This window comes from Rhinopithecus roxellana, chromosome 4, assembly GCF_007565055.1.
Source record: "Rhinopithecus roxellana isolate Shanxi Qingling chromosome 4, ASM756505v1, whole genome shotgun sequence".
NCBI classification, from domain to species: domain Eukaryota; kingdom Metazoa; phylum Chordata; class Mammalia; order Primates; family Cercopithecidae; genus Rhinopithecus; species Rhinopithecus roxellana.
The window spans coordinates 103433641-103458729 of record NC_044552.1 but is presented as its reverse complement, the minus strand read 5'-3'; the positions used below and the strand labels follow the sequence as shown (position 1 = coordinate 103458729).

The 25089-nt window shown below is 35.7% G+C and overlaps 1 protein-coding gene across 1 annotated transcript in view; it reads right to left on the bottom strand.

The window, feature by feature from the left end:
* Positions 1-25089, bottom strand: part of ADGB (androglobin) — a 246686-nt gene that overhangs the window by 136316 nt on the left and 85281 nt on the right. The window contains exons 8-12 of the mRNA XM_030929016.1: positions 23895-24142; positions 19779-19907; positions 8612-8706; positions 1998-2172; positions 504-594 (exon numbers count right to left, since the gene is read on the bottom strand). Of these exons, the coding sequence (XP_030784876.1) occupies positions 504-594; positions 1998-2172; positions 8612-8706; positions 19779-19907; positions 23895-24142 (738 nt within the window). The remainder of the gene's footprint in view (positions 1-503; positions 595-1997; positions 2173-8611; positions 8707-19778; positions 19908-23894; positions 24143-25089) is intronic.

Below are 25089 nucleotides of genomic sequence, written 5' to 3'. Positions count from 1 at the left end.
ACTCTCCTTCCTGCCTGCCAACAGCTGCCTTCTCTGTGTGCTCACATAGCCTTTCCACTGTGTGTGTGCCTGGAGAGAGAGAAAGAGACAAAGAGAGAGAGAACTCTCTGGTGTCTCTCCTCACAAGTCACCAATCCTCTCAGATCAGTAACCCCCGCCTTATCACTCATTTCACCTTAATTGCCTTCTTAGAGGCCTTATCTCCAAATGCTGCCACACTGGTGAGTCAGAACTTTAACCTATGAATTTAGTGGGCATACAAACATTCAGCTCGTAACACACACAAGAAATTAGCAAAAAGTATTTGTTAATTAAGTGGATTAATGTAGCTACAATCTATAAAAGGTCAAGAAAATGTCCTTTTAAAGTTTTTACATCTATTTGGGCTTATTTTAAAATTACCGTTCTTCAAAATGCTCCCATTTGGTGTTATGTTTAACCAGACACATCACAAAATATTTAGTAACAAAACACATTTGTGAGGAAGAATGTTATATACTTACGTTTCTGTTGGAATTGTAAATGGAGTCATTCTATAATTCAAAAATGGGCTTGAAATCTCAAGGAATTGTTCAGGCTTCTTTACTATTAACTCTAAAAAGTAGCAGTTAGAAAGTATGATGTATATTTAAAAAAATCTTTCCGAATTGCATACAGAATTTAACATTTAATACAGTACTGGTTAGATTAACTATTTACTCAGCAAATTTCAATAGCGTGAAATAGGAATGTAAAACCATACATGAAGCTTTTATTGAAAGAGTTTATAGATCTTTCCAGTACTCAATTCCTTTTGTCTACTCTTCGATTTCTTTCCAGATTATGTGAAACAATTAAGTCTCAAGGGAGAAAGTTAGCAAAGTCTTACAGAATTATTACTTGGCATTTGCTATTTCAAGTACAGGAATGAGTTTCTATAAAAGTATTTTACTAAAAAAAAGTTCCCTTAGTTAACCTCTGTAACACAATTGCTTAGGATATAAGAAGGAAATGTGAACTACCATATGAATACGGCAGTGGAAGAACCAAAACTGTAGCAAAGTAATGACCATGCGGTAAAAAGAAAGCAGCAGGTCAGGAGAGGATTTGTGGATATTCCTAAAGAGTCTGAGGCTGATCTAGAAGAAAGAAATTCTCAATGAGTAAAGGACACAGCACGTGATTACCATGGTGAACAATGGAATTAAACATTAGGGGTGATTATTAGGGAAAAAAAAGGGACAGGGACATGGAATACGTAAATTTTGTTTGACTGTTCTATGCCCATTTTCTGTTAATTTTCAATTTAGAAAGAAAATTATGTGAAGAACCTCTAGGTAGGTTACTGACATTACAGCATCCTACCGATTGTTAGATTTGTAACCCCAGTTTATAAAAGAGTATTTGCTTACATAGAATTACACAACAATCAGTAGCAAAATCAGAAGTTACCTACATGTTCACTATTCTTCCTTTCATTCAACTATTCCTTGATGCCCTGAATGAATAACTGTTTCAAGAAATTCTGTGAATTTAACCCAAATATAACATTTTAAAATAAAGGATTTTGTTTTCCTCTCAAGTGTCAAATGGATGCTGATCTTTGGTTCAAGAAACAATAAAGGAGAAGATGGAAGGAAGGGAGGGAAGGAGAGAAGGAAGGAAGGAGGGATGGAGAGAGGAAGGAGGAAGGAAGGAAGGAAGGAAAAAAACAAACAAAAGGCTGGGAAGTTTTTGCACTTTGCTACAACGATTTTTCTATCACACTAATAATAACAATGCTGTCACTCAAATAATGACCTTGATATATGTGGTCAAGTCAGACATTAACCAAACTTTTTAGCTTCTGAGATGTGAAGAGTTCATCCTTTAAAGACATAAAATTTGAGCATACAATTAAACATAGGCTTTAGATGAAATGTTGGGTGATTTACCTTGACATACATCTTACACCACAAATGAAACTGTTAGACTTTCATACATTAACTAGAAGGATTTGAAAATGATGTGATACATACCTTGAGCTTCATCTGTTATAACGGTTTCCTTTTTTTGACGAATGAGTTTCCAGGGAGGTACAGGAGGTGGTTTTGGTGGTGCTACCAGAGGACAAGACCTACTTCTGGTCACCAGCACAGGATGGCTACAGATGTGGGAAAGCCCGTATTCTCTAAGTTTCTCAGCAGAATCTGCCTAAAAGATGGAAAGTAGATTGAAAAGCATTCTCTTCCATTTAAAGTAATACTTTTTCCAATATGAAAGTACTATCACCAACAGAGCAATATGGTGGTAATAAGAAAAAAATCATCCAATATCTCTAAATCTCTTAATAAAAGCATTATTATCATTTGTATTTCTTTCCATCTTTTAAATTTTCTGGAGCCCTGCTTCTTTATTTACAAAATGAGGGAATGGAACTAGAATATACTTTTCAGTTCTAAAAGCTTAAGATTGTATGAGATTGCACAAAAAGCACATCAGTTAGTCCAAAATTAATCAGTCATTATTTTTACAGGTTAATGCTTTAACACTAGTGCTTAATATGTATTTTAAAAAAACTAACCATTGCTACCTAATTTTTTTTGTTGTTTTGTTTATTTATTTTTTTATTATACTTTAAGTTCTAGGGTACATGTGCATAACGTGCAGGTTTGTTACATATGTATACTTGTGCCATGTTGGTGTGCTGCACCCATCAACTCGTCAGATAACTCCCAATGCAATCCCTCCCCCCTCCCCCCTCCCCATGATAGGCCCCAGTGTGTGATGTTCCCCTTCCCGAGTCCAAGTGATCTCATTGTTCAGTTCCCACCTATGAGTGAGAACATGCGGTGTTTGGTTTTCTCTTCTTGTGACAGTTTGCTAAGAATGATGGTTTCCAGCTGCATCCATGTCCCTACAAAGGACACAAACTCATCCTTTTTTATGGCTGCATAGTATTCCATGGTGTATATGTGCCACATTTTCTTAATCCAGTCTGTCACAGATGGACATTTGGGTTGATTCCAAGTCTTTGCTATTGTGAATAGTGCCGCAATAAACATACGTGTGCATGTGTCTTTGTAGTAGAATAATTTATAATCCTTTGGGTATATACCCAGTAGTGGAATGGCTGGGTCATATGGTACATCTAGTTCTAGATCCTTGAGGAATTGCCATACTGTTTTCCATAATGGTTGAACTAGTTTACAATCCCACCAACAGTGTAAAAGTGTTCCTATTTCTCCACATCCTCTCCAACACCTGTTGTTTCCTGACTTTTTAATGATTGCCGTTCTAACTGGTGTGAGATGGTATCTCATTGTGGTTTTGATTTGCATTTCTCTGATGGCCAGTGATGATGAGCATTTTTTCATGTGTCTGTTGGCTGTATGAATGTCTTCTTTTGAGAAATGTCTGTTCATATCCTTTGCCCACTTTGTGATGGGGTTGTTTGTTTTTTTCTTGTATATTTGTTTGAGTTCTTTGTAGATTCTGGATATTAGCCCTTTGTCAGATGAGTAGATTGCAAAAATTTTCTCCCATTCTGTAGGTTGCCTGTTCACTCTGATGGTAGTTTCCTTTGCTGTGCAGAAGCTCTTTAGTTTAATTAGATCCCATTTGTCAATTTTGGCTTTTGCTGCCGTTGCTTTTTAGGTGCTACCTAATTTTTTTAAAGGCTCCTTTCTTGAATGTGTTCAGGTAAATAAAGTGGTAAGTGACTGTCTTGTCTACACTTTACCCTTCCTCCCCTAACAATGTGTTCCTCCACAGAAGATCCCCATGATTACACATGGCAGTGGAGGAATCCGGAGAAGAGCAGGGAGAAGAGGCTGTCCTTTGTCCTGCCAAATCAAGGCGCTGCCCAGGCAGATACTTCTCATATTCTAATGTAAGACCTCCTGAAGCCAGTCTGCTTTGGAATAATTCAGAATAATACCTGAGTTCTACTTAGAACTTACGTTACTGATTTATGGCTGAACCATGCCAAAGGAAATAAAAAGGTATGTGAATGTTAAAGTGATATATACTATAGCCAAATTCTGACTTTCACAGCTTACTTTAACATTTAAAGTAAAATAAGATGAAATATTAACTATATGAAAGTCAATTTTGATCGATTTTGTCAATAACTATTTTTCTTCCTAGTTATGTTGTCTCAATGATTTCTATGCAATAGCCACAAACCAGATTGTAAATTTACAAAACAGACACTTAAATTAGAACCAGAAATCCACTTATCAGCCTATAGCAAATTATCACTTCAACTGGAAACTGCCTTGCTCTCATGACTCTGCTGTAGAGCTCAATCTTCCCCGAGGTAGGAGACCCGTGAGACAGGAGAGTCCTTCCAAGATCAGGATAATAATTTTAAGAAGGAGTTAATCAGTGCACTCGTGTGTCCAGCAGAATGGTTTAAAGTATTGTAAACATTCAAAATACAGACAAAAGTGATGCAATAGTTTTTAAGTCACTGAAGTAATGGAGGAAACTGTCATTTTCTTTTTATCCCTTTTGTATATTTTAGCAAGCTACTAAAAAATTTCAGAAAACTCTAGAATTATGTCTTAGAGTGCCTTAAAAAACTTTTTCATAGATATTCTTAAATATAAACCTTTTTCTATAACTTGAACCCTGTCAATTTTTAAGTTTTCATGAGTCAAGCCAATACCTGAAACTAATTCTTTCAATGGAAAGAAAATGCCTTGGCATAGTAGTTATAAAAGGTGAATTACTGCAAAAGTTACATTTGAATAATATCCAAAATAGAAGTCAAACTCAAAGTAGTATTTAAAAGTTGAATAAGTTCCAGATATTTTACTAGTCATAATTTTTGGTCTACATGAGTTAATTTCTTCCTGCCATTGAAACAAATTTTAGTGTAACTCCCCGCCGCCTTTCTTTAAACTGTAGAGCATTAGAAAATAACATGATTTAAAGTATTTGGAAATGTAAAGAACTGGTCCAAATAACAAATTCCAGTATTAGCACCTATTTATAATTTGAATAATCTGCCAAAGTACTAACATGACTTTGGCACAAGGAATTTAAATACAACAATTCTACATACTTCATTTTATTTTTAATGTACTACACAATACTTCTGATTCATGTAAAGTAATGCTATTAATAAGAGTCATAGTTTCGTGCTGAGAAAGTTTGTTCAAGGATTTCAAAGTTCCTTAGGTTACAATTAGGGAAAGAGAGAAATTTACAATAGTGCCTGAAACACTGAGCTTTTCATAGGCACTCAATATACATATGCTGCATAATTCATGCATAAGACTTAAATTAGAAGTTTCCTTTTCTAAGACCCTTTCACTCTTTTTATTTCAGCTCATTTCAAACATTCTAAAAGGTGCAAGAGTTGGATTTGGACAGGTGAAGGAGGCTTTAGTAAAACTCCCAGATCTACATAAAACTAAAACCATTAGAATACCCAAGAGGAGAAAGAAGTTGGATAATGTAATTTATAACATCTTGCTCCTTCCTCAATTTTGTTCTTGATTTTCTTGTATTTTTTTTTTTACCACTTCTTTATATAAATGTAAGTTCTTGACTTTATTTTACCTGCTGATCTTACTGTCTTTGAGGCTGTAACTTTTAGCAATGTACTCCATTTAACAACATTTCATTAAGATAGAAATTGTTTCCTATAGGTATATTCTTAAGACATTGTATCTCTGTTATGTTCTCATATTTACCAGGGAAACCAGATCACCCTCACAGGATGCTAACCTAAAAGAATCAGCAGACAAGACAAGAAGATGGTGACACACTAGTCAGTTCATTACAGCCTTGGAAGTCACTTACTGTTCCAGACACTGGGTTAATTCCAGAACCTCTGGGCACCTTAAGCCTTAAACTTCCCCAAAGGGAGGATTTATAATAATCTTTATGCCTTGACTCTCGCCCATGCCTCAAGCTGCCTTTAAGTCTTCTCCCCTTATAATTTCAATATCTAGTAGTTCCTTGAACCCAGTGGAATCTTCTTCATCTCCAAACTTTCCAACATAAGATTCTCTCTGCTTTGAACACACTTTATCCCATTTACTTGCCTAACTTCTTTAAAGTCTCAGCTTAAACAGTTCTTCCTTAGGGACGACTTCCCTGGCTACCCATTAGAAAGGATGGCATGTTTCTGTTATGTCTTTCATTCATTTAACCATTTTTTCACTTGGTTACTCCTCCAACAAATATTAATTCACCTACACCTACTATGTGGGAGGCACCTTGTGTGCCTTCTGTTCTAATTGTATTATTGCAGTTCACTCAATTGTATGCCTTCCTCATTAGACTCTGAGCTTTGTGGGGAGGACCTTGTCAATCTTTCTTATCACTGTATCTTCAAAACATAGCATATTGTTTACCATAGAATAGCATATAATAGATAATTCATAAAATCTGTTGAATTAATCAATGAACAAACAGATGTGAGTTTTTAGTCTTTAGTCTTAGTTTTTAAAATTAAAAATAATCAGCATTTAAATTTTAATTTCTCAGTAGCACTACCAAAGTTCAAAAGGATTATTTTGCACCCCATTCTTTTTATGGCATACAGAAAGCACAGGATAATGCTTTTATCCTCTGCTTACATTTTGTGGTTTTAAAGGGAGTTTGAGTACTTCTCATGGCAGACATGAGACTACGGCACTCCATAAAGCATTGCTGGTATTCTTTTTTCTTTATTTATTCTAAAAAAACCAAACAGTATACATGTGCAGAATGTGCAGGTTTGTTACGTAGGTATATGTGTGCCATGGTGGTTTGCTGCCCCTATTGACTCATTCTCTAAGTTCCCTCCCCTCAACCCCATCCCGCACCAGGCCCTGTTGTGTATTGTTCCCCTCTCTGTGTCCATGTGTTCCCAGTGTTCAACTCCCACTTATGAGTGAGAACATGTGGTGTTTGGTTTTCTGTTTCTGCATTAGTTTGCTGAGGATAATGGCTTCCGGCTTCATCCATGTCCCTGCAAAGGACATGATGTCATTCCTTTTTATGGCTGCATAGTATTCCATGGTGCATATGTACCATACTTTCTTTATTCAGTCTACCACTGATGGGGCATTAATGGTATTCTTCAGCAGTCCAACGAGTTAGAGCATTTACTCGCTAGCATATCTGAGACAGCACATAGGCCAGTAGCATGCAAAGAGGTTAAAAGAAAGGCAGGTGTGAGAAGGCCAGCCCTAATCTCAGCAAGAGTCTTGACTTGGGAGAGGCTTTAGAAGTACATTTAGATTGTTGAATGTTGCTGGTTTTTAGATTCAGTCCAAATTGCTGTTTCTGCTGTTTAACCATGTGTAATGTTTTCTAACTTTGGATTAAAAATAGTGAAACTGCCATATTCAGGATGGCACCTTATCCTCTTACAATGTGAACACTATTGCATAGTAAATTTTTGCTGGAAGAAATTATTTTTATCTAAAAAAGTGGAGAAGAAAGAATGGGAAGAAAGAGAAGGGGAAAAATGTTAGCAACATGCCCCCCAAGCATAATCTAAAAGACAAATGTAATGCACATAGTAAAGTATAACAATCAGTCAACTGGAATATTTATGTTTCAAGCCAATTTCTGTTCAAGTTTTTAAAACATAGCTCTTTCTAACTAACTAAATGAACATTCATATGTAATCATATTGCTGCATCATGCAGTTGTATACTTTAATATAGTGACTTCAGACTATGAAATCCTAGTAATAAAGTGTTAGATATCTAGAGTCCCCAAACAGAATTGGGATTCAAAAACCCCAAAAGCAGTAGGGCATTTGTTTAAATAAATTGTTAATCACTTGATGGACTTTGCCATCACAAGGGAAGGAGAAAAGTTGTTTTTCTGTCCAAGAAAAATAGATAGCTTAAAAATTATGAAAATGCATAAATACTATGCAAGCACTAAATATATTGATTAAAATTTAGCATCATGAAAAAATGTTAACAATATCTTGTTAAGTGAAAAGCTGGTTTCCAAATGTAACATAAAGTGTGATTCCAGTAAAAAAGGTATACACATACAAACACAGAATAGAGTATAGAAGAAAAATCAAAGTATATATGACAAAATGTTAATAGGGCCTATGCCTTACCATTTATACTATATTTAATTGCATTTCCTTTCACTACATTTTCTAAATTTTCTACAATTTGTTAATTGTATTAAAAAATGGCATTTATTTTGTATTATTTTATAATACAAGAAAGGTCATAGCAGTATCTCTCCAGCCTGAGGATGAATTCACTAATATCATCTTATTTTAAGAAAACATATGTGGCCTATTTATGGGAAGGTCATTAATTATTACCTAGGAATAATTTCTATGATTTTCACTGAAATACATAAATACTGTATCTTTCTTTTCGCTTATAACAGAAGGATCTATAAAAATTAAATGTAACTATATATTTTTTCTTTTCCTTTTTTATAATTAGCCAGAGCTATTGCAATCATCTAAGATAATTTTGGATATGTCAGATCCCTTAGGTCGAGTATCTAATTTTGAAGATAAGGAAACTTACATCCACAGATAGAATTTTAATTAAATTTTCATGTGCCTTCTACCACAGAAAGTAATCACCCACACATATGTGCACACACACACATGCACCCACATACCCAAAATAAATAATACTGTTTCCTAAGCTTGAATGCTTACCATCTTCTCTAACGAAAAGATCTTGTTTTCAAACAAATAGAGAGGTGTGAATGTCGCATATACGACCATATGAGAGGTCTGTATTGCAGAAGAACCTGTAAAACAAACATATATTATGTCATGAAAAACCTAGTCAAAATCGATCTGTCAGTCACTCACTCCAGATTGTTCAATTGCCTTAATGAATTTATCTTTGGGCTGGCGAAAAATACATAAAGGATGCAAAATGAATTTAACAGATGTTAAATCTTAAAGATGTATCTGTTTTACAGCCTGTCTCATTCATTTAAGGTTAACATTATTACTATTTAATAATTTAAGACCTTATTATACCTCATGACCAAGAGTTGTTATATAACTATACTCTAGTTATTAGTCAGTGCAACATAGAATGGTCCACAAATGAGAATGTTCAAAAGGAATTATTTTTAAATTGAGGTATTTCTTTACTTTCATAGATAGAATCTTTATTCTGTGTTGAACTTACAGAAAGTCCAGGAGTTTCTATGTCCTTTGTCATTTCAAAAAGAAAGAAAACATAAGTAAAATGAATTTTTCCATGAAGAAGTAAGGCATAAATAATTTAGCTTGAAGTGTTTAATGCAGGAAGAATTTACTTTTGAGCATTGCTTATTTGTTTGTTATGTTTTTCTTATCCCTGAAATTATTCTATTTGATTATTTTATTCAGTAATTTTTGGTCCTGCAAATATTTTGGACAAATAAATAGAAGTCAATTTATTTTAGCCTCTTTTTATTTTTAATTAAATTTTTTTTACAAATTTACATACTGAGATTTAACTATATTTGATACTATGTTTACAAAAGAATAATATCTTTAAGACCACAGAATATAAATTAGTTGTCAGCTCAGTATATCTCTACAATAGAGATATGAAAATCTGCCAAACTTATAGAAACATACTTTTACATTTCAAAATTGAAATATTTACATTTCTCATACACTTTGCCAACACATATTGATTGCTTTTTCCCTACATTACTCATTTACCTATGCTACATTTTTTTTGATGATGTTAGTTATCATCTAATGTCCATGGATGCTGCCTCCTCAACTAACTTTTAAGGTGTTTGTCTGCAGAGGCTTGGTTAATAATTTGGTTTACTCCTTGTGGAGTACAAGGTACACTGTATTGTGTGATAACTTGTATGAAATAATATGTTTTTAAGTATGAATAATCATCTTAAGTTTAAGGATGCAGTAAAATAATTATTCCTTTTAAAAAGAATGAATGTTAATGAAAATACTTTTCATGCACTCCTATCATCAGATAAAACCATTTGAGATACCCACATTGACCAGAATGCCCTCTGCAGTGACCAGTAATTTACAGTCTAGTTACTTTTCTCACTGATCAATGTAATAGAAGCCCTCCAATAAGTCCTCTAATCAAAAGAAAGATTGTGAAATGTCTTTAGGTGTCAGCTGAGAGTTGAAGGCTAGTAATGGAGAGAAAGTTCCTGACAGTGATGACTGCTAAATATTAAAAATGGATAAAATTTTAAAAATCAGTTTTTTATCTATCTGCAGAACTTTCAAGGAAGAGGATAAGATTAAATGTACTTTTCAGGTTCAAGATTAAGCAGTTGACTCTCTACAGCTTAGGAAAGTATGAAGCATGAGAGGTAGAGGGAAGAAGAGTGAGGATTCCTCTCTGAGCCTGGCTACTGAGCAGGACTGGGCTTCTTTACAAAAGTCAGCTGAGTTTCCAGATGTTAAATATACACTCTACATAATATTTGACCAAATATCTGGGCACCCCATGGCTCCTTCAAGTTAATGATCCATTTCATTAACTCTTTTCTAAATCTTGTTTTAAAAATCATCAAGTGTAAAAGTATTTTGGTCCAAATTATATCCCACATTTGTACATTATGCATTAGAAATTTTGATGTCTTCCCTAAAATTTTCTAAAGTTTGATATTTAATATGATCACATTAAGTACTTTGCCCTTGATCTTTAATAAGTCTTTTGAACTTTTATTTTCCTTATGATATTAAAAATAAAGTTTGTGATGTAAGCATTTTGAAAAAAGTTCTCATTTACTTTATAGCATTATGTAATCAAATATATGGAAACTTGGGAATTCCAGGTGGGGTCTTGGAAAAAAATAACTTTAGAAACTTGAAGTAAAGAATGTGGTCTTGACATATTATAGAAATGATGTTGATGACAAAAAATAGTTCCTCCAAATTTTAAGATAATCACACATTTTACATGAGATTGTAATATTTAATGTTGAAATTTTAAAAAATAACACCAATGTTTAGTCAAGGGTGAAGTTTTAAATATTTAATAAGTGGTATAGCATGGACACAGATTAATTAGACTAGAAGCTGATTATAAATATTGGTAACACTATACTGGTGCTATTAGCTAAACATCAGTCTGTAAAATCTGGATAAGAATGTGCTATTAAATAGAGATTTTCAAACTATGTTTTATACATCTTATAAATGAGATTCAGGGGCCCAGGAACTCAGTGAACTATTACGTAAAACACTGCAGATTTGTGTGCACACTAACTGCTTTAGTCTGTTTTGTACTGCTAAAACAAAATATTTAAGACTGGGTAACTTATAAAGAACAGAAGTTTATTTCCCCACAGTTCTGGAGGCTAGGAAGCCCAAGATCAAGATGCTGGCATCTGGTGAGGAACTTTTTGCTGTGCCATCCCATGGCCAAATAAGCACGTCATCCCATAGGCAAACTCACCCTTTTATAACAAACCCACACGAGGATACCTAATCACACCCATGATAATGGCATTAATCCATTCCCTCTGTCCTCACGGCCTAATTACCTCTCATTAGCCCCACCTCCCAACACTGGGGAGCAAACAGTGTTGGGAGGTTAGCTGTTTGATCCCCAAACAGCATTGGGGATCAAAATTCTAGCACATGGACTTTAGAAGACACATTCAACCAAGAGTACGAAGAATTTGGAAAAACAGAGATGGTTCATAATTTTTATAAGATTTTCAAAGAAGTTTATTACCCAATAAAAGATGCGAATTATTTGTAAAGTGTCTAAAGGGCCTTGGATAATTTCTATTTGTTCTATTATTTCTCTGTAAATATGTTGTGTGATTCTGCAGTATTAGAACACTCATAATGCTTTCTGGTTTTATTATATATGGATAAAAGTTCTTTCAGAAGATCTTAAAGGCAAATGTTTAAATCCAGGGGCTCTATGATTTCTTTCAGTGAACTATCAATGATACAAACCATGAAATGTCTTTATCTTTCCAGTAGTTGGAGTAACTTTCATTGAATTAGCACAGCTGCATATAAAATAAAGTCTAATTATTGAGAAAGAAATTTAAGAAATATACTCTTGAGTAATGAGATAGAATTTTACACCCCAGTCTCTAAAACTGCCTTAAAATATTTTGTACATTAATTATGAGCCTTATATGGCCTACAACTGCCATACTTATTATATTTTATTGCCTAAAAGAAGCTTTTGCTACATTTGTATGATTTCCATGTTTTATTTTACATGTGATACAGCTCTTTTTGCCTTCTATAAGCATATTTCAGAAGATTGCAATAAAACATGTAAGATTACTTAAATACCACTTCTATCATTGATTTTATTTTATGTTAAATGTTTACTGTCTGAACCTATAACAATTTCAGCCTGAAATGAGTCCCAGTGAGATGAACCCCAAATTACTACAAGTCCTTAAGAAGTATTTATTAAATATTATATGATTTTTATTTTTATTTATATGATGTGATATTTAGTCAATTTAGAATAGCTAACCTTCAGTAAATGCCTACTCTGTGCTAAGGCCTAAGTGTTTTATATGAGTCAGTTCACATAAACCCTATGAATAAATTCTATTTTTAACAGCTTTTTTCAGGCAAGTAAATTGAGTTACAGATAGGTGGAGTAACATGTCAAGTACACAGTTAAGAAGTGTGAAGTATAAAGTAATCCCTGGTCTTTCTGGCAATTTTTTAGTATCTATTTTTCTGTGTGGCAGTATCTAAAGAGGATAATGACTAGAGTGTTTTCTGGCCCACTTCCTACCAGAAAATGTTTGCAGTTCCAATATTTGAAGCAAGGCTGAAAAGTAAAACACTTTTTATACCAGGCCCATAATTTCTTAGTTCAAGTTTTTAAAAAATATATATTAGTGGGCTTCTAATCTATTTGTTGTATCAGTTCCACATGTCCATATTCTTTCTTGAGCATAATTCCCAAGGCTAATTTCTTTGCTTTTTTGCTTCATAGAGGCTACTTTGAAGATAGCTGCAACAAAGAGGTCACAGTCTTAACAATCTTTGACACAACCAGGTGTGTTGTTTAAGTTTTACTGGACTGTATTAGGCCATACTTGTGTGGCTATAAAGAAATACCTGAGACTGGATAATTTATAAAGAAAAGAGGTTTAATTGGCTCATGGTTCTGCAGGGCGTACAGGAAGCCTAGAGCTGGTATCTGTTTCTGGAGAGGCCTCAGGGAGCTTTTACTCATGGCAGAAGGCAAAAGGGGGAGTAGGTGTCTCACATGGTGAGAATGGGAGCAAGCAAGAGAGTAGGGGGAGATGCTACACAGTTTCAAACGACCACATCTTGCAAGAACTCACTGTCATGAAGACAGCACCAAGCCTTGAGGGATCTGCCCTCAGGTCCCAAGCAACTCCCACCAGGCTCCACCTTCAGCACTGGGGATTACAATTCAACATGAGGTTTGGGCGAGGACAAACATCCAAAATATATCATGGAGCTTTGTTGTTTAATACTTAGGTGTGGCCATGGAACTGAACTGTCTTCAACAGAATGAGAACAGAAGATATAAACAATACAGCTTGTTTTTACTTCAAACATCTTGCACCTGCAATCCTCCAAGTTCTTTTACTTCCCACTGGTATAGAACTTCAGAATTCACATGCTAGAGTATAGGAGGCATAAAAAGGTAGGAGCATGGCTCTCTTCAACACCAGCCTTATCTCCAATTAATTGTGGTCAAGAAATAGCCTTTTTTTCAATGTTGTATGTTCTGTGATCTCAAAAATTTATCTCTTTTTTTCCCCCATTTATTTTGGAAAAACAGACAATTCTTCCCTGTACTCATTTCTTATTTGAAATATCTTGCTAACAGTAGATATTACAAACTAACACTGCCTAGAATAGTAGATTTTCAATCACTTATTTTAGAGACTCAGGTGCACTGAGTACATGGCTAACTTCTAAATTGTCATAGGTTCCAGCTGCATCCATGTCCCTACAAAGGACACAAACTCATCCTTTTTTATGGCTGTATAGTATTCCATGGTGTATATGTGCCACATTTTCTTAATCCAGTCTGTCACAGATGGACATTTGGGTTGATTCCAAGTCTTTGCTATTGTGAATAGTGCTGCAATAAACATACGTGTACATGTGTCTTTGTAGTAGAATAATTTATAATCCTTTGGGTATATACCCAGTAGTGGGATGGCTGGGTCATATGGTACATCTAGTTCTAGATCCTTGAGGAATTGCCATACTGTTTTCCATAATGGTTGAACTAGTTTACAATCCCACCAACAGTGTAAAAGTGTTCCTATTTCTCCACATCCTCTCCAACACCTGTTGTTTCCTGACTTCTTAATGATTGCCATTCTAACTGGTGTGAGATGGTATCTCATTGTGGTTTTGATTTGCATTTCTCTGATGGCGAGTGATGATGAGCATTTTTTCATGTGTCTGTTGGCTGTATGAATATCTTCTTTTGAGAAATGTCTGTTCATATCCTTTGCCCACTTTGTGATGGGGTTGTTTGTTTTTTTCTCGTATATTTGTTTGAGTTCTTTGTAGATTCTGGATATTAGCCCTTTGTCAGATGAGTAGGTTGCAAAAATTTTCTCCCATTCTGTAGGTTGCCTGTTCACTCTGATGGTAGTTTCTTTTGCTGTGCAAAAGCTCTTTAGTTTAATTAGATCCCATTTGTCAATTTTTGCTTTTGCTGCCGTTGCTTTTGGTGTTTTAGACATGAAGTCCTTGCCCATGCCTATGTCCTGAATGGTACTACCTAGATTTTCTTCTAGGGTTTTTATGGTATTAGGTCTAACATTTAAGTCTCTAATCCATCTTGGAAACCATCATTCTTAGCAAACTATCACAAGAACAGAAAACCAAACACCGCATGTTCTCGCTCATAGGTGGGAACTGAACAATGAGATCACTTGGACTCGGGAAGGGGAACATCACGCACTGGGGCCTATGATGGGGAGGGGGGAGGGGGGAGGAGGGAGGGATTGCATTGGGGAGTTATACATGATATAAATGATGAATTGATGGGTGCTGACGAGTTGATGGGTGCAGCACACCAACATGGCATAAGTATACATATGTAACAAACCTGCACGTTATGCACATGTACCCTAGAACTTAAAGTATAATAATAAAAAAAAAATTGTCATAGGTTCTGGTTTTACCAAATATTTAGCTGTGTGAGGTAGATCCCCAGGTTTGCTCAAGTTTGAGATACTATTTCTTCACTGCCTTCTACTCTACTGTTAAGCAAACACCACATAATTTCATCTTGTTATTAGTACTCTACTTCTGACAAGAGTTAGTTTATCATGAAGTAATTGTAGCTGCTATAATGAACACACTAAAAAATATGACTTAAACATGATGTAGTTTCTTTTCGTTCATATAAAGTACAAAATGAACGTTCTTGACCAGCAAGCAGATCTCCAGGTAGTGATTCACATACTCCTGCTGTGTCCCTCCTTGTGGTTTTGCCATCTTTAACACTGTGCTCTCAACAGCAGTGAGCTAACAGAAGGGGAATTGCAATTGAGAACATGGTATAGGTCAGTCTACAGCTCATATGTATCACTTTGCTTCATGTCCTGTGGGCTAGAAATTAGAAGGCCACATCTCATTTAAAAGAGGCTGGGAAAATATAGCACAACTGTGTTCCTAGGAAGAGGAGGAAATTGTGAAAAGCTAGCAGTATTTCTCACAGTCAGAAAATATCCAGCTTACACTGAGTCATATTCTAATGGTATTGATTTTTGCTTTTTTGAAACAATTTTTTTAAAGTTACTATGATACTGAACTCTATTACTATATTACTACACAAATTCTAACTTACCCTGTAGTTAATAAGTTATTGGCAAAACTCAAATCTCTAATATTTCTGATAATCATTTTATCTCAAATATTGGAAGGATCTGATTACTCATTCTTATAAAACTTTGGTATTTGTAATTAATGTCATCATTTGTATCAAAGTTTCTTTTTAAGTTACATTTTAAATTTAGCTATTTGGAGAATAAAAGTTTTCAATAAGTTTTACAGTTTAAACTATTAACATTCATAGATTTTGAGAGGAGAGATAACACAGTAGTTGTGTGAACTCTGGAGTAAGACTGTGTAGGTTCATAAACCCACTTTACACTTTATAATTTTGAGTTCCTCCAAGAGAGCAGAATCAGTGCCAAAGAACTTCCCCTCTATACCAGGAAAGAGGTCTTAACAGGACTTTCTCAGCCGAATTTTAGAATTGCGAATGATCAGTGACTACAATGTGTCCCCTGCTATTTTGTTTTATGAGTGGAGTTTATATTGCAGTTACTGTGTTCCTCTTCATATGGGAAAGTTTTTAAATTTAGGAAATTTAGGTTTTTAAAAAGTTTATTACCAGAATTTTATTTGTGAATTTTCTATGTATATTACCTTAATTCAATAAAACCGATTTTAGGAAGCAATATTTGAGTGCGTGTATAATTTTCAAATAGGACTTTAAGAGCTTTCAAACTTCTATTCAGAATTTGTGACTTATATAGATTTCTGTCATTTCATTCTCTGCATCATCTGCTGAGTTTGTAATCATCATTGGTCAGGTTGGTCGTTAGTCCAAATCGGAAAGATATTAATGAAAACATTACATGAGAGATGGGAGTGGATACATATGGGTGTATCTGTAAGCATGTGTGTGCATGTACATGACTTGGAGATCCTGGATATTTTAACTAGATGCAATTACTGGATAATAATTTGGATTGGGACTCTTGGAAAGTATTGAATATACATGTAAGAAGAAGAGTGAAATGGGTATCTGGTGATCAGGAAAGTGAAATGTGGTGAAGACTGATCATTGTTCACCAAATGGCATCCTCTCTCTCCTGAAATGATCGATCTTTAGCACATTCCACATTCCATATTTTCCAACTCCTCTTAAAGTCAGGTGTGGTCATTGGACTGAATTATCTTCAATACAATGAGACCAGAGTGATATACAATATAGCTTTTTTGATTTCAGACACCTTGCTCCTGCAATCCTCAAAGCTCTTTTTCTTCCTACTGGTATAGAACTTTAGAATGCTAGAGGTATAAAAGGCATAAAATGGAAGGAGCATGGGTGTCTTCAATACCATCTAGAAAATAACTTCCTGCCAGTGATTAACACTAGTCTTTTTATTTTAATTGAGAAAGAAATATATATGACATCAGAGTCATTTGTTAGGCATGCCAGCTAGTGTACCTAAATGAATACACTTATTTTGGAAATAAGAAAATGAAATCTTAAATGTCAAGTCATTATTAGGGTATGCATTGGATAATATTAGATGACATATAAATATATACATAAATCTCTGCATGTCTTCTGCCATTATAAAACTATATCTCCTATGGCATTTAACACTGTGAGTACCATTTTATTTTAATGACCATTGTGATAAATATGCTATTTTGAAAAAATTAATAAAACAGGGGTTCTTTATATTAAATTTTAAGTGACTTATCAGAATTAATTACAACACATCTAATATCAAATCAAACATAAAGAATATAGGCCAAGCGTGGTGGCACATGGCTATAGTCCCAGCACTTTGGGAGGCCAAGGTGGGTGGATCACTTGAGGTCAAGAGTTTGAGACCAGCCTAGCCAACATGGTGAAGCTCCATCTCTACTAAAAATACAAGAATTAGCCGGGTGTAATGGCATGCACCTGTAGTCCCAGCTACTTGGGAGGCTGAGGCACGAGAACTGCTTGAACCTGGGAGGTGGAGGTTGCAGTGAGCTGAGATTGCGCCACTGCACTCCAGCCTGGGTGACACAGCAAGACTCTGTGTCAAATAAACAAACAAACAAACAAACAAACAATATAAATGTCATGTTATTTTTTCCATATGAGTTTGAATTGTAACTCAGTTATCTCTTGAATGCTTACTGTCTATCAATTATCTCCTTTACAAGTGAAACCAAAGCAGCTGATTGCAGGAAATGAATTATAACACCATCAGAAATGCACTTAGATTTAACTCTGTGGGAGAAGGAAGTTCACATGGCCACCCTTTTATTTATGCCAAACAAAATACTCCTATAGAGTTCATTCTAATACCGTACCTTTAGCACAGTCAAGAATTAGCAAAGTCTTTTACAGTAAGTATGCTAAAATGTAACTCTTCCAACGAGTGCTAAGCACTTTACCTGGATTCAACACTTGATTCTCACAAGGACCCTCACCAAAACAATGATGCTGATTTATAGAGATCCTGAGTTTAAAGAGGCTCTATCACTTGCCTGATACTTATACACTCAGTGTTGAAGCAGATATTGAACTCAAGCAGCTTGACTCCACAGTCCAAACCGAACCACATTCTATGTGTTGGAATGACCCTAACTATAAGTTCAGCAGGAGAAAGGAGGCATCATTACTTTTGTTTTCACAAAGGAAGAAGTCAGAGAAAGTTTTAGCCATTTTCACAAAGATGAAGAACCATCAGTAAGTCTGCTAATGTAATGTTTCTTACTATCAAAAAATATTGCTTAAAATATCAATATAAGAAAATGATTTTTTCCTGGCTAACACGGTGAAACCCCGTCTCTACTAAAAAATACAAAAATCTAGCCGGGCGAGGTGGCGGGCGCCTGTAGTCCCAGCTACTCGGGAGGCTGAGGCAGGAGAATGGCGTAAACCCGGGAGGCGGAGCTTGCAGTGAGCTGAGATCCGGCCACTGCACTCCAGCCCGGGCGACAGAGCGAGACTCCGTCTCAAAAAAAAAAAAAAAAAAAAAAAAAAAAAAAAAAAGAAAATGATTTTTAATGTAGAATTAAAAATACAATAGTGACTTTTTTCTATCCACATCACTAGGCATGTTTCAGTAAAAGTAAAAAACCATAATTATTAAAATGTCCTCATACAAATCATCATAATATATTAAGAAAAAATATAAAAATTTATTAATAAAGCACACTACTAGATGTAAAAATACGTATTTTGAGTAGCTAATGAAGGATGAGGTGAAAATGATAACCTGCACTCTGGAAGCACCAAGATAGATGAGTCAAAGCTGAGACTACAAAGCTTCAAAAGAGACACTCTAGTCTTCCTCCTGAATAGGTTGAGGTATCATTTTTTTACAGCATGTTTTCTTTCAACCTGATACAATTTGTTTAAAGGCTTCTATACCTAGACTGTTTTAGGTAGTACAGAGGACAAAAGTGCGGTAGCCTAGGGGTCTTTAGAGATAATTCGTAAGTCCAAATTGGAAAGATATTAATTAAAACGAAAGATCTCCAATGTGATTTTAAGTGATAGACAGAGAAACCCGAGCATTTTCACAAAAATACTTGACCTTTATACAATGAGGCTATCATAAATAGATCTTGTACATCCACTCAGTCACAATGTGATACACAAAAAAGTGTGGTGGTCAGTATCGTGATATAAACAATGACTTCTAGAGTCTCCAGCCTCACAGTTATTTTCTAAAACACAGTAAAAGATCTGGAGGCCCATTGTGAGCAAGGAGCCAGATGTAGACTTTTTGTTTCATTTGGTGGCTGGCATCTAACCACTCAAACAAGTAACTTTGAATTTACTTCATTTGAATGATAAATTTAACCTGAGTATTTTTTAGAGAAATACCTGAAAGTGACAGCAGAACCCTCTCCCATATGTGGATACTTCTTCCGTGACAGTTGCACTCTAATTTGGACAAGCAGGCTTCTGTCTCATTGGTAGGACTTTGGCCCAACATACCCACCCATCAGAGAACCCAGCATTTATAGCAACCTTGAATAAGTTTATTTAGTTATTTCAAAAGAAAAAGTGTATTTCTATGTTCCAAGGTTTTCCAGCATTTTAAGAAACAACTAAATTAGTTATTATTCTAAGAAATTAGGAGCTTACAATCTGATAGGGACTGCACAGAGTACTGCACTTCTGATGAGGGTCTTGAACCATGAAGTGAGAATTTGAATTTTTCTTTTTCTCCATCTTTACTTCTCTTCTTCCCAATGTCTCTTGCATCTGCTTTCTCTAACATATGAAAAAAATCAAAATAAATATTTTAACTAGACAACCTCAAGCTATATTTCTTATTCAGTCATTGTCTTAAATAAAAAAGGCCAAAATAATAGTATTATTTAAATGTAAAAGTATAGCCATAATTTCTCTAAAACATGATCCCTCTAATTAGAAACACCACAATAAAGCCAGGGAGAACTTTGAAAACTGGATATATTATGAAATAAATGCAGCATTGCCTTTTATCTACTGCACATAATTTTGTTTCATGAAGATAATTATTTGAATATATTTTATTCATATAAGGTTATAGTATCAAGGTAATTTTCTCATTTTAAAAATAAAAACAAAACACAGCAAAGCCTGTACTGAAAGTTAAGTCCTAAATGTAGAGCCCTCTCAGATTTTCCTTATTTGAGTCCTCCACTTATAGGAAACACAGTTTTGTGACTCCAAAATATTTTATTGTGGAGCCCAGACTCCAACCAAAGTCCCAAACCAGCATCTTATTGCCTACATGGCTTGGGTAATAAAGCTCTTGTATCCAGAACTATTCCCACCATTTGAATCCTCATTCATATACTCAATCTATAAAACATTCTTCTTCAACTTAAAATACTTTTCTCAAAGATTTTTTAAATTCCCTAACAAATCTCTCTCAATTCAGAGACAGAAATTATAGATTTCTGTCATTTCATTCTATGCATCATTTGCTGAGTTTGTAATCATCATTGGTCAGGTTGCTCATTACTTATAATGTTTCTGAACATCCAAAATAGACATGTTTCATATCTTAGCTTTTTTTTTCTTTCTCTCTTTTTGACAGGCTTTCACTCTGCTTGCCCAGGCTGGAGTGCAGTGGCGCAGTCTCAGCTCACTGCAGCATTGACCTCCCAGGCTCGAGCAATTCTCCCACCTCAGCCTCCTAAATAGCTGGGACTACAGGTGCACACCACCACACCTTGTTAATTTTCCTTTTCATTTTCTTTTTTATAGACACAAGGTTTCACCATGTTGTACAGGCTGGTCTTGAACTCCTGGGCTCAAGTGATCTGCCAGCATCAGCCTCTCAGAGTGCTGGGAATACAGGCGTGAGCAACCATGCCCAGCCCATATCTTAGCTTTTTCAGTAGATTTAACACTGAAATTAGATATAAAAATAAAGATAACTATAACTTCAATCATAGGATAAAACATTTAACCAGGAAATTTAGGTTCTTAAAAGTTTATCAGAATTTTATTTGTGAATTTTCTGTATATATTACCTTAATTCAATAAAACTGATTTTAGGAAGCAATATTTGAGTGCATGTATAATTTTCAAATAGGACTTCAAGAGCTTTCAAACTTCTATTCAGAATTTGTGACTTAAAAATAATACATAATAAAAATTATAAATAGAAGAAAATCAAACTGTCTCACATAGAAATTTGGATAGTATACAACAGTGCTCACCGAAATGTGTTTTTGCCAATACCCTATATAAGGATTGCTCCTCTGTCATTTCATCCCACCCATCTGGCAAAACCCCACTCTGAATAAACTTGGCAGCTGAGTCCCACTGGAAGCAATCCTCCTGTCGTTCTGCAAACCTTGCCACATCTATTTTAAATCTCTGCGAGAGTCTACATCTTCCACCTCCACCTCACTTTCAGCTCATAACTAGGTTGTATATAAACAAAAAGTAGAAGTCTTTGGTCTGAAGTCCTCATCTTCTCCTACCAAACCTGTTTACCCACCTACACCTGTATCCACTCCCCCATGATCTGTGTCCACCTATGAGAATGGAGGAGCCATTGCTCTCCCTGGGTTGGCCCAATCCCCCTGGAGCTGTGGTGTGGAACTTGTTCCTTCATCTCAGAAAATGTATACTATTGCAGTCATCTCAGTGGGATCTTCTCAGTCATTACTTTAAAAAACTCAATTCTCCTTCACGAGATTCACAAATACATATTCTGTCTGCATCCCACATTTTTCCCTATCAGTTTCCACTTTGCAATTTCCTGTTCCTCAAGGCCAAGCTTCACACAATGTTGTTTATACATTATTTTACTTCCTCCTTCCTTCTTACTCCCCTCCAATGTCTCTTCTACTCCCTTCAACTCACAAGTGGGCAATGACCTCCATATCACAAAATATAATTGAGAAATTTAAATTTTCACCATAGTTCATCTTCCCACCATATTTAATACAATCTCTGGTTCTTGGAACTTTTTCCAAGGACTTTTTCCAAAGGAACTTTTTCCTTTGGCCCCGATGCCAAAATACTCTGCTGATATTGTCCCTGCTCCCCTGGCCGGTCCTTACTCTTCATTCAGCAACTCGTCATTTTATATCAACCTCTTAGATGTTCTGCTTCTTCAGGACTCAGTCTCAGCCTCCCTCATCTGCTCACTCTATACCGTCTCCTTGGGAAATATCATTCTTGGTTTAATTTAGCATGCATTTGTCAATGACCAAGTGTATATCACCAGCCTAGGAGTCTTGACATGGAAAATCAACTAGGTTGTCTTAAAGGCACCTCAATTTCAATATATTTGAAATCATTTTGTGATCTCTCCTAAACAGTACCACCATCTATCGTGCTTTGCAGCTCGCAGTTCCACCAGTCATCATTGTCAAGTTCTGCCACTTTTTACTTTTTAAATAGGAGAAATATGTGTTTAATGGAAATTCAGAGCTTAATGTATCTTCCTAAATTAATATTAGATTAATTTAGTAGCATCAAAGTAGAGAATTGCCTTAGATTTTCAAAGAAAGCAAAATGTGGAATAATAATTAGCATACAGTAAACACCGTTATAAGTCCTAAAGTCCTAGAAAAGAAAGATCTTAATTACATGGCAGTTGTCACAAAAACTTAAGAAAGGATAACGACAATAAAGATGTATTTCTTAGGGAAGTAGGAGCCTCAGAGGTCCCGAGAAACCCCAGCTTAAGTTCACCTCCATCTTAAGACTAACAAGACACATTTCGTGCCAGTCATGACCCACCGTCGTTACATGTTTATAGCTGAAGATACAGCCTAATGATACCTGCAAGGGACACACTCCTACAACAGCAGAATGTCCAGATGTGCCAATACCCATAGCAATATGTCCATATGTCCCAATGCCCATAACAATGTATCCTTTCAAGATAATTATTGTTATGCTTTGATGTACTTGATGCACTAAAATGTCAAGTTGAACTTGCTTTAAATCAATAGAATACTACATTTTGTCATGCTGTCAGGACAGCTTAGCTTAGCTTGGCTTTTACATAGATAAGATTCCTAGATAAGAAAAACTGGGCTGCGTGCAGTGGCTCACACCTGTAATCCCAACACTTTGGGAGGCTGAGGCAGGTGGATCACCTGAGGTCAGGAGTTCAAGACCAGCCTGGCCAACATGGTGAAATCCCATCTCTACTAAAAACACAAAAATGAGCCGGGTGTAGTGGCGTGTGCCTGTAATCCCAGCTACTTGGGAGACTGAGACAGGAGAATTGCTTGATCCTGGGAGATGAAGGTTGCAGTAAGCCAAGACTCCAGCCTGGGCAACAAGAGTGAAACTACATCAAAGAAGGAAGGAAGGAAGGAAGGAAGGAAGGAAGGAAGGAAGGAAGGAAGGAAGGAAGGAAGGAAGGAAGGAAGGAGAAAGAAAGAAAGAAAGAAAGAAAGAAAGAAAGAAAGAAAGAAAGAAAGAAAGAAAGAAAGAAAGAAAGAAAGAAAGAAAGAAAGAAAGAGAGAGAGAGAGAGAGAGAGAGAAAGAAAGAAAGAAAAGAGAGCACATTTCTTTGCTTACTGAGGATGCCCTACTCTGTAACTGAGGAGATTTCAATAAACTATCTCTTCTTACTCGACTCAGTGACTTGTCTTGAATTCCTTACCGTGTGAGATCAAGAATGCTCTCTTGGGGTGTGGCTCAAAACCACTATTTCTAGCCACACATTAAATACGATTGTAAGGCATTTATATGTAATGTCCATATTGAATCACATTTTGATGTAAAATATCTTACCCTTTGGAACTTTGTCGCTTTTCTCAGAAGCCTTTAGTGTTGTCAAAGAACTTTCAGGTTTGAATTCCTTCATGTCTTTAATTTCCTTTCCATCCTTTATTTCTTTTCCCTCCTTCCCTTCTTTCCCTGGTTCTTTTAATTTAGAATCTAACACTGCTAGTTTGCTTTCAGAGCTGGCCTCATCTGACAGCTTAAACTCAGGCAATATTTCCTTCAGGAGCTCCCAAACTTTGTCCATATAGCCCGGGCTAAGAGAAAAGAAATCAACATTAATTTCCAAACGATGTTTTTTTTTTCTTCCTTGAACTTTGCAAGAAATTACTGACAGCTAAATCAACTTGCTATTTAATGAATAATTTCAATTGTTACTCAGATTTTTGGTTAAAAGAAACAGCATTATATATTAGACATTCAACCAGCTTTCATTGAGTGCCTACTGTGTGCTGGGCTTTGCTGAATCAAAGCGACCAAAACCACAGTGTTATCTCAGAGATCACTCACCCTGGCAGGGAAGCTCATCATGTTAACAACCATGACAGGGAAAGAACATGTCCTTGAGCATCTATTAAGTGGCAGACACTTTCGCATGCATGATCACTTATGCAGAAGGTCCTTATCTCACTAGGCTTCTCTGTGGAATGTGACAGTGTTGTTTCTTGCTCCTCTTTTAACTCTTCCCTGAGGCTTCCATAACATCCCTCTTTCCTGGTTTTCTTTCTGTTGTTAAAGAAATTCCTTGCAGACTCCTTGGAATACTCCCTTTCTTCTGCTCTCTGTTGACAATTTAAGTCTTCTCCCACGGCTCTCCTCTTGGTGTTCTTGCCATTTTACGTAGTATTTCCTCATATTTTGAGTTTATCCATAAATGTGTGTAACCTCTAAATCATTAGTTCCAGCTCAAACCTTTCTCCTGATATCCAGACTCACACATACAACCACCTAATCGGTATTTGTCCCAAACAAATAATAAAAAACAAAGTAAGTAAACAAAAATGCCCTGCATCACCTTCTACTTGGTACTCAAAGCAGAAAATTGAGAATGAACAAGACTCTCTCTTTAAAATTTCCTTCAAATAAAACACAATGTCAGTTGGATTCTACCTTTTCTCAGTGCAGTGGATCACCTTTTCTCCATTCTCATCACCACTTCCTCGGGAGAAGCCCTCAGAAGACCCCCCCCCCCCCCGCAAGAATA